General features: G+C 41.3%; 1 protein-coding gene across 1 annotated transcript; it reads right to left on the reverse strand.

The window, feature by feature from the left end:
• Positions 1-3,569: 3,569 nt before the first annotated feature.
• Positions 3,570-8,692, reverse strand: SNRPE (small nuclear ribonucleoprotein polypeptide E). Its single transcript, XM_010967397.3, has 5 exons — positions 8,550-8,692; positions 8,008-8,034; positions 6,936-6,998; positions 6,021-6,099; positions 3,570-3,841 (listed from the first exon to the last, which is right to left on the reverse strand). The coding sequence occupies exons 1-5, from the start codon at positions 8,601-8,603 to the stop codon at positions 3,786-3,788; spliced, it is 279 nt and encodes a 92-aa protein (XP_010965699.1). The 5' UTR covers positions 8,604-8,692; the 3' UTR covers positions 3,570-3,785.
• Between the last annotated feature and the right edge of the window lie 6,257 nt (positions 8,693-14,949).

Below are 14,949 nucleotides of genomic sequence, written 5' to 3' on the forward strand. Positions count from 1 at the left end.
CATTACTGAAGAAAAAGAAAGAGGCTGGAGGAATAACTCTCCCAGACTTCAGACAATACTATAGAGCTGCAGTCTAGACAGCATGGTATTGGTACAAAAACAGACATATGGACCAATGAAACAGAATAGAGAGCCCAGAAATGAACCCACAAACTTTTGGTCAACTAATCTTCGACAAAGGAGGCAAGAATACACAATGGAATAAAGACAGTCTCTTCAGCAAATGGTGTTGGGAAAACTGGACAGCAGCATGTAAAGCAATGAAGCTAGAGCACTCCCTTACACCATACACAAAAGTAAACTCAAAATGGATCAAAGACTTAAACATAAGACAAGATACAATAAACCTCCTAGAAGAAAATATAGGCAAAATATTATCTCACATACATCTCAAAAATGTTCTCCTAGGGCAGTCTACCCAAGCAATAGAAATAAAAGCAAGAATAAACAAATGGGACCTAATGAAACTTACAAGCTTCTACACAGCAAAGGAAACCATAAGTAAAACAAAACAACAACCTACGGAATGGGAGAAAATTTTTGCAAATGAAACCGACAAAAGCTTGATCTCCAGAATATATAAGCAACTCATACAACTTAATAAGAAAAAAACAAACAACCCAATCCCAAAATGGGCAGAAGACCTAAACAAGCAATTCTCCAAGGAGGACATACAAGTGATCCATAGGCACAAGAAAAAATGTTCAGTATCACTAATTATCAGAGAAATGCAAATCAAAACTACAATGAGGTATCACCTCACACCAGTCAGAATGGCCATCATTCAAAAGTCCACAAATGACAAATGCTGGAGAGGCTGTTGAGAAAAGGGAACCCTCCTACATTGCTGGTGGGACTGCAGTTTGGTGCAGCCACTGTAGAAAACAGTATGGAGATTCCTCAAAAGACTAGGAATTGATTTACCATTTGGCCCAGGAATCCCGCTCCTGGGCATATATCCAGAAGGAACCCTACTTCAAAATGACACCTGCACCCCAATGTTCATAGCAGCACTATTTACAATAGCCAAGACATGGAAACAGCCTAAATGTCCATCAACAGATGACTGGATAAAGATGTGGTATATTTATATAATGGAATACTATTCAGCCATAAAAATCGACAACATAACACCATTTGCAGCAACATGATGTTCCTGGAGAATGTCATTCTAAGTGAAGTAAGCCAGAAAGAGAAAGAAAAATACCATATGAGATCGCTCATATGCGGAATCTAAATAAATAAATAAATAAATACAAAACAGAAACAGACTCATAGACATAGAATACAAACTTGTGGTTGCCAGGGGGATGGGGGTGGGAAGGGACAGACTGGGATTTCAAAATGTAGAATAGATAATTTTTCTGTGCGGTTTGCATTTTGACTATAAATGTGTATTAAGCTAGTATTTTTTAATTCAATTTTTTAAAATTCCATTGGATATAACCTTTAAATTAAAATTAAACTCTACATAACAGACCGTAAGTTCTCACGCTAACTTAAGTTTCACCAAGCACCTCCTCACAAAAGCACGCCGTAAGTATGTGGTTATGATCAGTTCTAATAGGAGTAATTAAGGAAGATCCCATGTCACAGCTTCAATGTGAGATGGGGCCTATGAGGCTTACCCCAGGAAATGCCCGTGACGGTTCCTGGTCAGTAACGCCTTAATCCAAATTAGGCAGAGACCCCCTCTTTTACCCTGAAACTGACAAATGTGTTACAATAACAGCTGATGCCTGCAAATACAAAATTCTAGCATTTTCAAACTATTCTTATCCCTCTCTCCCTACCTACTACCGGTAGAACTCCAGGCCCGCACCAGCACTTACTCAGAGCCTGAGTCTCCTCCCAACCCCTACTTCAAGAATGTTACAAGAGTTAGTGGGTGGTTGGCAAGACGACCCCTTCAGAATCAACAGCCATTCCACAAAAAAAATGACTGCTCATGTACCAAGGGCTGTCAACAAGAGCAGCTTCCCAGCTGCACGTTTTAATAAGCTTAATGAAGCAGAGAGCAACGCCTCCTGTAATACAAATTCCAGCTGGAAGAAAAGATCTACAGATCGTGGAAAAGTACAACTTAAAAAGCAAACACCGCAGGCTCCGGTAGAGAAGGAAAGCCAGCAGAGGCTCCTAAATACAGAGCTCAATTGTGAGAGTTCACTGCACCTTATTGCTCACTATCACCATTTGCTCTGTCAAAAATAGACCCTTCCATGTCTTGATCCATTCAGAATAAGCCACAGCAGGAACAGCTTTGCTTACACAGGGCAGCCAGGTCAGAAAGGCCGCACAGGGAAATGGAAAAAGCAGCCAGCAGGTTTTCTTAGGGATTACGCTGCCCCAGCTTTTATCCTTCTTCCTAGCTATTTTGATGCCAAGAAAGCTGCAGGGAGGTCTTTGCTCTGCTCTCAAAAAGCTTTTTACCAGAAAGGCTGAAGCAGTTTCAGGACTGCAACTCCCTCTGCTGCCCAATGTTTCCTTTGCATGCAATAGCAGGTTCAATGGAATTTCAAAGTCAATATCTGTTAAGAGCTAAAGCACCCCTTTATTTCAAAATATAACCAAAAAGGCACAAGTTCAAATAGGAGAGGAACAACTAGAATGCCAAGTTCTAAGCTGGACTGATTTCTACACTCATCTGCAGACCTCCTCTACCTCACAAAGGGTTCCTTTTACTCAGTTTAGAACTTTTCGTTAAAAGTTCTCTATCTCCCTCATAAGCACTTGGAAAAGCAGGAACTGGACTTGGTTCCTCCTCACCAACCCTTAATAATACTGCCCACTGCCAAAATTTAAAGTAGGCTTTATTCATCTGTCAAGATCCAATTTAAACAGCCCTTAGCACCTGGTACTGAAGCTGTCTCAGTCTGCCACGCTGTACATGTTCAACTAACAGTGGATGCTTGATAACCACTTAACAGAATTCTAACTGGTATAACCCTGATACTGGAGAAATTGGTCCACATAATTCAATTAGGAAATAAGTAGTTAGTGGGGGAGGAATTCTTAAATAAGAGAGGTGTTTCTTCAACTAACATACCACTATTCTGCCTAACAACAACTCACCAGTGCTGCCAGTGGGTCTTTTTCAGTCTCCTTCCTGTTATCTCCTAACAGAGCTCCTTTTAAATGAACTTAAGGCATTTCATTCTTTGCCTATATCCAAATACTTCTCACATTCTGATCTTAGTGACAAAAGAATTTTATGCAAGTGTAAGCAAGTATTGAAGCGATTATAATGTCCCCAATCTGCTGTGGTTAGAAATCCTTGTGCCTCAGCATCCAGAATTAGAACTGCTGGGGAAGACACCTTTACTTTCACAAACACTCCCCTTCTCCACCACCCAGTATCAGGTCACCTGTCAGGGAGAATTCCTGCTCTCTGCGTTAAGAATCTACGGATCCCAGTACTGTGAAAAGGAAATGCCTAGGGCAAATGCCATCCTTCAGAAAACTTTAAAATAAATACCAATAGCTAACAGTACCATTGTGTAAACACTCTCTACAGCTGGTTAGAAGGGAAACAAGGTAAGTTTTTTTTAATAAAAAAAACATTTTAAACATTTAATAAAAGCTAGCATTTATTGTAGTCCTGCTAATAAGGTAAGGGTGCCAACACAACATGAATAAATGGTTCAGAATAACATCCCAGAGAAACACCCATATGCCAAAATGAACTGTAATGCCCTCTCAACATCTCACACCAAGTGATCGCTTCTAGTCGGAGACACTGGAGCAGAGTGTATTTGTATTGCTCTTTCTCCCTTTAGTCATCGTTTCTAGTTGGAGACACTTTGGAGCAGAGTAATATTATCTCCTTTTAGCATGATCCGACCTGCAACACAAAATTAAAAACAAAAAAAAAAAGCCTATTAATAGCCACTCAGGCAACTGTGTAACCACCTTTTAGCCTGAGAATTTTGGATCGTTCTTGAGTGATTCTGAAAATGCTTTCTCTCTCATGATGGTATGTGACATTTTCCAATATCCACATACTGAAAGGCTGTGCACATTACAGCATATGCACTTTTTCAACAGTAACCTTATGAAGATAGAGAAATGTTATTTTATGAAAAATACAGCTTCTGCAGACTAAGTCAACTGACTAGGTCTACCCCAGCGTTTCTTCACGTTCTCAATTTGAAGTTGAGAAGTGGTTTTTTAGGAAACGCAGCACACTAGAATTTAGAGCTCTTAACATAATAAAGATTTTATCCTGCAATAAATACACTTGTTTAAGTTTTACCCAACATCTCCTAAACTTATGTGAGCAGAGAAGACTTTTTTTTCCCTGAGAAATATCTATGAATATCTTCAGGAACACTGTACTTCGTAAGAACAGCAATAACAATTAAACTGTTTCACTTTCCCAGGCTTCCCCAAGGGGCAGTACTGGTCTGTTCTACAGGGTGGGTATTACTACGGGAATGCAACACTTTACAAATAACTTATAAGTAATTTTAAAAAGTTAGCTTGCCTTTCTTAACAAGACATGTTTAAATTTGAAAAACCCAGGCTTTCACAAAAATAGCCTCAGCAGGGAGAAGCATAGCAAAATCTTGCATCACTTCTCAGAATCTACTTCCCACACAGCTAGTAACAGGCTCAAGAGAATCTTTAGGGTCTGGGAAAAAAAGACACCTGAAGCGCACCATTGATAAAAATACCAGTGAACTATGAATCAGGGCATTACACAATTAAAGGCAAAATGCCTAAATAAACCTCACATTAACGGAATTTTAACAGAAATGGTTCAGTTTGTCTTGTTAAAGCCACGAATCCTAAAGAACCTACGTTAACTGGGTTAAGAGAATGTCTTCAGTGTCCAAATGTTTTTAAGTTTCTGGTATGTGGCAGGCACTGAGTTAGGCACTGGTTATACTAGGGAGCAAAAAAGACAGGCTTCAGGCATTCATGGAGCATGTGGACCAGTGGGAGAGACATTAATAACCCACTAATGAATGTTTTACTACAAACCCAGCACAACACACACTGCCACCCTCAATCCTCACCCCAACCAGAACAAAACCAAACCCTGGCAGGAAGTGATATTTGATCTGTGTCCTAAAAATACAGGGAACAGCATATACAAAGATTTATAAAGGAACAAATGTGAAGATTCAAAGAATTGACAGAAGTGTGGATGAAGCTCAGAAAATGAACAGAAAGAGATACAAAACAAGCAGAGGGAGATAAGGTCAGATCATGAAGGACCTGGAAGAGTACACCGAAAATTTTCTTATCCTCCGAATGACAGGAAGCCATTGAAGGAATTCAGGCAAAGTGATGACAAGTTCAGAATTGTGTTTTAAAAAGATGCCCGAGGAGCAAACTGGAGGAGCTGAGGCAGGTGCGGAGAAGTTAATTAGTAAACTAAACAGAAACCGGTGCCATGCAGGATGGCAGGGAACAATAAAATACCTCTAAACAGTGTGTTAGGGGTGGGCATTGAGCTTGATTTCTGATACTGAGGCGTCTTTGAGACACCCAAGTAGAAGTGTTGAATAGGCTCAGAGAGGTCTAGGACTACTGACGCAAATTTGGAAGTCACCATGTAGGTGGAAATTGAAGGTACAGTCTTGAGTACCCAGGAAAATAATACTGAGTAACAGGAGGACATAAACCCAAGCCTTGAGCAATTCCAGCATTTAACGGCTGACTCTCAAAGAATGTATTACCAAGTCTGAAAAAGGAACAACTAGTAATGAAAAAACGAAAACCTGACTATACTATCACAGAGCCAAATGCTGTTGAGAGTCCAATAAAATGAGGACCATTAGATTTAACACCATTAGTCTTTGGTGACCTTGGTGAGACCTGAATGGAGAGACAGAAGCAGAAGTGGAGTGGGGTAAGGAGTAAGTGGCAGAGGGTGATTTCAAGAGTGTACTACTCCCCCAAACAGTAACATCTCAAATGCAAAATAAATTTAAGCATGAAATGAGCTGCAACTCATTCACTTCTGCAAGTGAATAAAAATTTCTAGAATTCTTTAAGACCATCTATATTCTTACCCAGCTGTTTTCTTGACTTTGTTTTAGAATGAATCTCTTCTGCATCATCTAATACGAGGTTCATATACTCATCAAAACCCTAGAAAAATAAGCCAGTTGATGGTCATCTTCATGTAAGATCACATCCAAGCAATTCTGAATGAATATGCCTTTATAGATACAGAAATGCCAAATTCAGACATTCACCCCTCCATTGATACATCAGCTGAAACACTACCTCCCCATCCCAAGCCTCTTTTTAAATAACAAAGAAAGACAATGTACTTCAAGTTACTTCTGGAACCTTTTAGACTTAAGATTTCATCAGCTCTGTTAAACAACCATTCTCCTTATCTTTTACAACCTGCTCAATATAGAGCGTGTGTACATGTAGGAATTAACATCTACTGCCACCCTATTCCCATGCTCCCCACCAAACACTATCACCACGAACCACCACTAGCTTGTTTTCCCAACTAGTCATCTGGGAAGGGCAGATTACTGATGCAATCTACAATGTCCAAAAAAATACTAGAATCCTAACATAATGCTTCCACCATATTTCATCTTTCTTTTAAACATTATTTAAGTTACTCTACAGTCTTGGACATTTTATTTAACTTTCCCCACTCTGCTCTATTCAGGTACCACCTGACCTAGAACTAATACTCCATTAATCTCACTCCCCCCCTTTTTTGGACTCTTCCTTTAAATACTAATATTGTTGTTTAAAGAATTTTTTAAAATTAGTTTTCCCTCTCTTTTATGAATCACCCAATCTCTATCAAGTAAAACCATGAGACAAGGATAATGGGCCCTGAAAACCCTTCTGTGCATTATGTCTTTGACCTTTTGTACATTGCTCTGTTGGCCATCTTTTGTGAAATATTTTTCTATGAACAAACTGCTCTGAAATAAAGTATCCTGGTTACTCACAATGATACAGCCTTCTATCCGCATATTTACTTGCTCATAAAGCCACACCTGAATCCGAGATCTCTGAAATAATCATAAAAATAGAAATGTTAAGAAACAAGTAAACAAAATCCAGCCAAACAAGAGACAAATACGGCTCCTAAAAAACTTTAACAAAAGCCAAGATTAATTCCTTATCAAGAAACATTCTCACTTAAGTGCTATACTGGGACTAAGTTAATTTTCCTGGGATCTTAGTCATATTTCTACTGCTTCTGGTTTTAACACATTTAGCGTGAAATTTTGTGACAGGAAAGCGTAAAGGGCTGCTTATCTGCTACTGCAAAATCCAGCTCCAAGACAGCTTTCTCTAGGTTCTCAGTTTTCCATGTCTCACATCTAACGACCAGAAGAGGGACTTTCAATTCTGGTGATTAAAAATTACAATAGCTTGAAATTAACCTGTTTTTCAATTGTGTTATCACACACTAAAATCTGTCAGAACGGGAACTACATTTTCTCTCAGAGATAATTTAAACACTCTGTCCTGCCAAGTCAAATTCTGAGTTGCTAAAAATCCTCCCAAAGGAAAGGAGGCTGCCACTAAATCCTCTGAACCTATCCTTTCTGTCTTCCTTTTACAGTGTCTTTTCTATATTCCTTCCCCCACCCCAGCCGGAGCACTTAACACACCACCTTACGACCTGGTTTAAAGCTGACTGAACTTTTCTTCCAGTGTTTCATCATAAAAGGTAGGGGAAAAGATTCCGATGTTCTCGTCATGATCACTATAAACAAAAGCACCAATACCCACACATCACTGTCAGGCCAGCCAATAATTATTTTTTGAGATTAGTAATTTTGGTCTTGCAAAGTAATGACGACACAATTCTTTGCATGTTTGGAGTTGGCATGGCTACAAACCATTTTTCACAATGGAGCTTTCCTTGCACTTCTTCCCATCAAATACCCCTCCCAACCTCCAGTTTCACCTACTTTCAACTCTAGAACAGTGATCAGACAGGACGGCACAGCCAAATAAATTCATCTTTAACTTAAAAAGTAACCATGAAACAGTTAACAAACAACTTACGTTTTGCAAGTATCTGAAGATGAGGTTCTGTACCAGTGGTTAAGGAAAAAAAAAAAAAGGCACGCGTAGCATAGGCTTTGCTCCCTGAAAGTGGTCCAACCTGCCCCCACCCATCTCACTTTTTGTTTTCTGAACGCGAGGTCTGTGCCTTCGCAACGAAAAGCGCCCAACGAGGCACTCACATGGGGCTTCCTAAATACTGTAAACGAATCCCCTCTTACTCTCCTTCAGTTTCTTCGGCGCAGACATCTTTCCCCCCTGCCCGAGACCGGTAACTCCGGCCTTCACTCAGCATGTAATTAAGGCTGTCTTCCCTCCGCTCACCCCGGCCATTCCTGCAGTGCCCCCCGCAGAGGTCCGCCCAAACCCAACCTCCCACCCATCACCGGTTCTTCAACTACCCGCGCTTTCTCGCAGGCTCGGTAGCCCCGGGGGCTCATGGGATGAGGGCCCGCACTCCGCTCCCTCTGGCCTGCTGTCGGCTCCTTCGCCCCCCGTTTCCTGGCCCGAACCTCCTAGCTCTCACATCCCCAGTAGGATACGATGGGTTGCACCATCACCTTCTGCACTTTCTGGCCCTGGCCACGGTACGCCATGGTGGAAGCTCACAAAGACCGCTCTAACCCGCACGCTACCTCAAAAAGCAGCTTCCGGAATGAAGTCGGAAGCGGAAGTGCGTCACGCTCGCGCGGCGACCGGGGCGGCTCCGCTCCAGGGAAATACCTCTCTAGCCACGGAGAGCGGCTTATCTCTGTGCTCTATAGCATCCGGGGGAGGCCAATCTGAGACGACTGCTTATTTGAACGTGTGTTGGTCCTACAGCGCCACCTGGAGGAGGGGGAGGAGGAGCCCAGCGGCTCCTGTTGTGTGAGGGCCCGCGGCTGGGGTTGGGGGGTCGGCTGGGGGCCATCGCGTCTTCACTTTCTCTGTCGGCTTTAAGAGCCAAATCGTCCCGTTGCGAACCTCAGTACGTGGAATGGGTTGGTTTAGTGCTTTTTCTAAGGCCTGTTTCTAGGCTTGATAGCAGGGTTGTGATGGACAGGGTAGGGCGGCAAGAAGCCCAAGCTCAGGGCTTCCACATCTGACGCTTTCAGTCACAGACACTCTGAATTCAAAAGCCGGATGTCGTGGTTTGCTCCAACAACAGATTAAACTCTCGTCGACTTTGTGAAGGGTTATTGTAAGGTGGCAACAGGGCATCTGTTTAGCGTGAAAACTCTGAAATCTGATTGCTGGGCTCAAATCCAGCTCGCTTATAGTGTGACCAAGGGTAAGTTACTCAGCTTTGCTATGTCTGGGCTGAGTTGTTACCCAAATTGTAATAAAAAGGTTCCTTCCTCGTGGGGCTAAAGAGTCAATGAAGTAGCAGTAGATACGTGTACACATTAAGGTCTGAACATTTGAACATGCTGTTTCCTGGGTAACACAGCTGGAAGGGGAGGAGTTGGAATTTGTTAGGTTACCTGTTTGGGGGCTTGTGGTCCAGCAGGAATTCCGTTTAATTGGAGTACCCATTTTATAGATAAGGACACTGAAGCTCAGAGTTGAAGGGGCTCCTCTAAGGGGACACCACTTAGGGCAAGGCAGAATCACTACTTGTTGAACTGAGGTTACTAAACCAAACTTGGGTCCGCTCGTCTGAGGAAGCAGTAAAGCCAACCTGCTGACGCTGGGTTGTGGGGAAGGAAAGTACAGCATTTACTGCAGGGCCGAGCAAGCGGACCCAGCAGCTTGTGCTCAGAAGATCCGAACTGCCTGGTGGCTTTTTAAAGGCAAAGATTTTTAAGACAAAGTAAGGGAGAGGGTTGTGGGTACGTGATCAGCTCATGCACAATTTTCTCATTGGGTAGTGAGGTCCCAGGAATCAGCATTATCAGTCCTCAGGCTCCGGTCCTCAGTCTGGGGGCTGCGTATTCATGTTCATCATGCAGTTAGCTTCTTCCACCTGCTAGTGGTCGTAGTATCTGCAAAACAACTTCAAGGATATGCTCAGGATATTATCTGTCATCCTTGACTTTGTTTCATGGCTAAACTGTCGTTATTTTATCTTGCTTGACTGTTTTCCTGTGTTTCTGCATTTTCTCACTTCTCTGATTAAATTTGCTCTCTGGAACTCAGGGAAGGCCTAGGAGACTAAAGCTTTTCTATATAAGAGGTAGGGGACACAGGGGCCTGTTCCCCAGAAAGCTCCGCAGGGTCCTGCTCAGTTTCAAGGTCCTCTGTTAAATGTTTAAGGGCAACCTCATAAAAATGTGAGATCAAAGAATATGAAAGTGCCATTTTAAAGACCTAGAAAATGCATGGAATAATTATTTCTTTAAAAAAAAATTCCCCTTCCCAAACCCAACAGAAGGTCATGATGTACACAGAGAAAATCTGAGATCTGCTGAATCTGAAGACAGTGTGGTCAGAGCACACTGATATACCCACCCCAGCTGAGACGCAGAGATACTCGGCTGCTTGTTTGTGCATGTTCCTGTTTCTGAAGTCGTGATACCTAAACTTTTAAGGACTGATGATCTCTATAACCGATTGTTTTGACTGATTATCAACCCATGAGAAGTGATTTACTTTTTTTCTTAATGATTTTTGCATTTTTTGCATTTAAATCTTTGATGCATCTAGAATTTATCCCAGTATATCTTAGAACTGATACAACTTCATAACTTCTAGGTGGCTACCCAGTTGTCCATCAGTCACCATTACAAAAAAAATAACCCTTTGTTCCTCAATTTTAAATGCCACATTTATAGTCTACCAAGAGTATATGTGTGTGTGGGTATATGTTTATATGTATAGAGTTTATATTTTGTTCAGTTGATCTTAGTATCTATTTATAGACTAGTATCATAGTTATAAGTATTGTAGCTTATAATGTTTTCTTATTTGGTAGGACTAGAAGTAGGTAGAATTTTCCTAGCTATTCTCGCTTGTTTTTCTTTAAAACTTATGAATTAGTTTATCTAATTAAAAAAATATTTTTGAAATTTTTATGGTGATTACATTAAATCTAGAATAACTTAGAATTAACTTTTTAAAATCTTAAGTACAGTAGGCTTTCTAATTGTTCAAATTTGCCTTTGAATCTAAGTTTTTAGTTTTCTTAATTTTGGGGGGGTGGGTTAAGTTCATCTATTTATTACTTTTGGTGAAGGTACTGGGAATTGAACCTGGAACCTCCTGCCTGCTAATTACATACTGGACCACTGAGCTATACCCCCAACTAAGTTGCCAGTTTTCTTTAGTTTTTAGTTTCTCCTTTCAAGTCTATCTAGTTTAATCATAGATATTTCATCTCTTTTGTTCTGAAAAATTTTCTCCTCAACTGCATGTTCTAACTGGTTTTTAAAAGTAATAAATTCAGTACATAAAAATTGTAGTTTTGCATGACTAAAAAGCCACCATGATAAGCAAAATGAGAAGATCTGCGAAAAGTGTGTTTGTACCACATTGAACAAATGGGTAATTTTACTAACACTGAAAGAACTAAAGAAAAGAAAGTGCTGTTCTAGGGAGAGGATGTAACTCAGTGATGGAGCACATGCTTAGCATGTGCGAGGTCCTTGGTTCAACCCCCAGAGCTCCCATTAAATAAATAAATAAATAAATACCCCACTCCTGCCCACAAAAAAAAAGAAGAAGGAGAAGGAGAAGGAGAAGGAGAAGGAGAAGGAGAAGGAGAAGGAGAAGGAGAAGGAGAAGAAGAAGAAGAAGAAGAAGAAGAAGAAGAAGAAGAAGAAGAAGAAGAAGAAGAAGAAGAAGAAGAAGAAGAAGAAGAAGAAGAAGAAGAAGAAGAAGAAGAAGAAGAAGAAGAAGAAGAAGAAGAAGGAGAAGAAGAAGGAGAAGAAGAAAAGCTATTTTGGTTCTCAATTGCTGTGTAAGAAATATTTGAAAAGTTAATGACTTAAAACAACTACCATTTTTTTCAATTCACGATTTTGTGGGTCAAGAACTTGGGCAGGGCTCAGCTGCGTGACTTTTCTGCTTCCGAAGATGCACCTAAGGCCTTGGCGTGTGTGTTTGGAAGGCTAGCTCCAGCCGAGTCCCCTTCCGTGTCATGAGCCTCAGGGCCTCACCGCACGGTCTCTCTGGTAGAGGAGTGTGCCATCTTACACGGCGGCCCAGGGCTCCAAGAACCCAAGGCTGAAGCCAGCAGCACCCTTACAGGCCAGCCTGGAACTGGTGTAGGGTTTACTGTACTAGATTCAAGGGCTGGAAAAACAGAGCCCAGCTCTTCATGGGAGGTGTGTTAAAGAACTTGCAGCCATTTTTAATGTGACAAAGAGACTCAAAATAAAAATTGACGATAGATGTTAACAGTTTATAGGAAAGGAAATACAAATGATCTTCAAAGTTGGAAAAGATGTCCGACTTCACTTATTGTAAGAGAAATTCAAACTACACTGAGAAATCATTTTCTCTCATTAGATTGGCAAAGGTCAAAAATTTACATTGGTGGCAATGTAAATTATTAAATTTACTTATTAAATCTACTTCTAGGTATTTGATCCTACAAACTTAACATGTGTGATATAATGTAACCATCGCAGCGTTGTTTAAAATACCAAGGTGGGAAACGACCTAAACATCCGTCAACAGGAACCAGCGCAATTACTGCATATTCGTAGTGTAATACTGTGCAACTATGATAAATGTTAAAGAAGTTCTTTGTGTCCTGATATGAAATGGTATCCAATATACGGTAAGAGAAAAAGCAAGCTATGATATATCTGAGATTTACTTCAGAATAATCTAAGGGAGCAGGCAGGGCTGGATCTCAGCTGGGGCAAGCCTAAGGAGACAAATTTAGGGAGTCACGGCTGCACGTGCCAGGTCAACCCGAGAGTGAGCGCCTCCTTAAATTAAGCCCAGGCACCGTGCTTACCTCACCCTAACCCAGTCCTAGGGGCCAGATGGGGCGGGTGGGGCGGGTAGTTGGTAGGGGTGTAAGTGAAACAGGATTTGTCATGAATTTGTAATTCATAATTTAAAACTTTCATAATAAATATAATAAAAAGCAAGGTGCACAATATCATGCTTTGTACATGACATTACATAGAAATTGTTTCTATGTACCTGAACTAGCTCTGGAATACCTGAGGAACTGGTAACATGGGGAACTGGGTAGCTGGGGCAGGAGCAGGAGGGAAGATGTTTTTACTCTACATATGCCCTTATATACATTTTAATTTCTAAAATTTTTTATTTTGGGGGGAGGTAATTAGGCTTGTTTATTTTTAGAGGAGGCACTGGGGATTGAATCCAGGACCTCGTGCATGCTAAGCATGTGCTCTGTCACTGAGCTATACCCTCCCCACCTTATATACATTTTAAATTTTGAAACTTGAGAATGACCATATTACCAATTCAATAAAGCCAAATAGTGGAACATACTATGACACATGTGTTTCCCTTTTTTCGTTCCAACTAATCATAATGTTCTTGTAAAGTCTGAGATTTTCATGACATTCTCAAGGAATCTGCAAATCACTGGTCCAGAGGGGCATACCCTGAGAGAAGACTCACCTCCAGGCCTTACAAATATTGAAGAGCATCCTTCCCCTCAGCTTAAAGTTTCTTCCATCTCAACCAGAAACCTCACAACTTGTTGAACGGCTATGATTAATGAGACGAGTGCCAAAGAATGGGGTTGGGAAAAGACAGGGGCAGTCTAGCGAAGATCAACAGCCCCTGAAATGGGTCAAGAACTATTTCATCGGTTCAGCAATTTTTATTGAATGCTTTCTGTTATTAGCTGAAGTGTGCCCCCCAAAATCATGTGCTGAAGCTCTAAACACCCCGTGCCGCAGGACGTGACTATATAGGCTCTTAAAGAAGTAATTAAGGTTAAACAAGGCCATTTGAGTGGGCCCCTAATGCAAGGTGACTAGTGTCTTTATAGAAATTAAAGCAGACACGAGCACGCAGAGGAAAGACCCTGTGAGGACGCAGTGAGAAGGGGACCATTTGCAAACCAAAGAGAAAGGCCTCAAAGGAAACCCAACTAGCCAACACCTTGACCTTAGGCTTCTAGTCTCCAGAAATGTGAGAAAATACATCTCTGTGGTTTAAGCCACCCAGGCTGTGGTATTTTGTTACGGCAACCCTAACAAACAAACGTGCCTTCTATGTGCCAGATTTGTACCGGATGCTGAGAATATGTAGGTTAGTAAGAACCTCTATCTCAAGAGTTTAGGGTGGAGCACATAGCTCAAGTGGTAGCGTGCATGCTTAGCACGCACAAGGTCATGGGTTCAATCCCCAGTACTCCTCTAAAAAAAAAGTTAATAAACCTAATTACCTTCTCCCCCCCAAAACAAAAAAGTTTATACTCTGCTGGGGAAGATGGACAGGTAAACAGTTTTAAAACAATGAGGGTAAACAAAGATTGTACGTCTAGCGGACAGGCACCAAACCCAACTGCAGAGAGAGACAAGTGGGTATTTGGAGAGGTAACCCTGAAGTCACGCGTGTGTGGGAGTTAGCCAAAGAAAAGAGGAGGAAAGAGACTTCTAGGCAGAAGACAGGCAGCATTAACAAAGCAAAGGGCTCGAGAGAGATGAGTGTATGAGGTAAGTCCACAGCCAGTAGCTTTGCTGGAGTATAGAGCATGCAGGGTGAGCGGTGGAAGAAGCTGGCACAACAGAGCCTTACATGCTGTGCTAAGGGACAATGTAATTTTGGAGGAGAGGGGAAGGCATTGGATTTTATGAAGCAGAGTGACTCGGATTTGCATTTAAAAATAGAACCTTCTTTTTTAAAAGATTAGTTTATACATTAGCCAAGAACAGTTGACAGAAAACTGAGAGCAAGAATGAGACAAGGCAGAGACTTTTCAGAGTACCCATGGGAGGGTCATAAGTCACCAAGAACAAAACTTTCCTGCTCCATTTGGCTGTTTGCAGCTCAAATCATCTCTTTTGCTAAACTACACAAAACTCC

The sequence above is a fragment of the Camelus bactrianus genome, chromosome 23 (assembly GCF_048773025.1).
Source record: "Camelus bactrianus isolate YW-2024 breed Bactrian camel chromosome 23, ASM4877302v1, whole genome shotgun sequence".
Classification (NCBI taxonomy): domain Eukaryota; kingdom Metazoa; phylum Chordata; class Mammalia; order Artiodactyla; family Camelidae; genus Camelus; species Camelus bactrianus.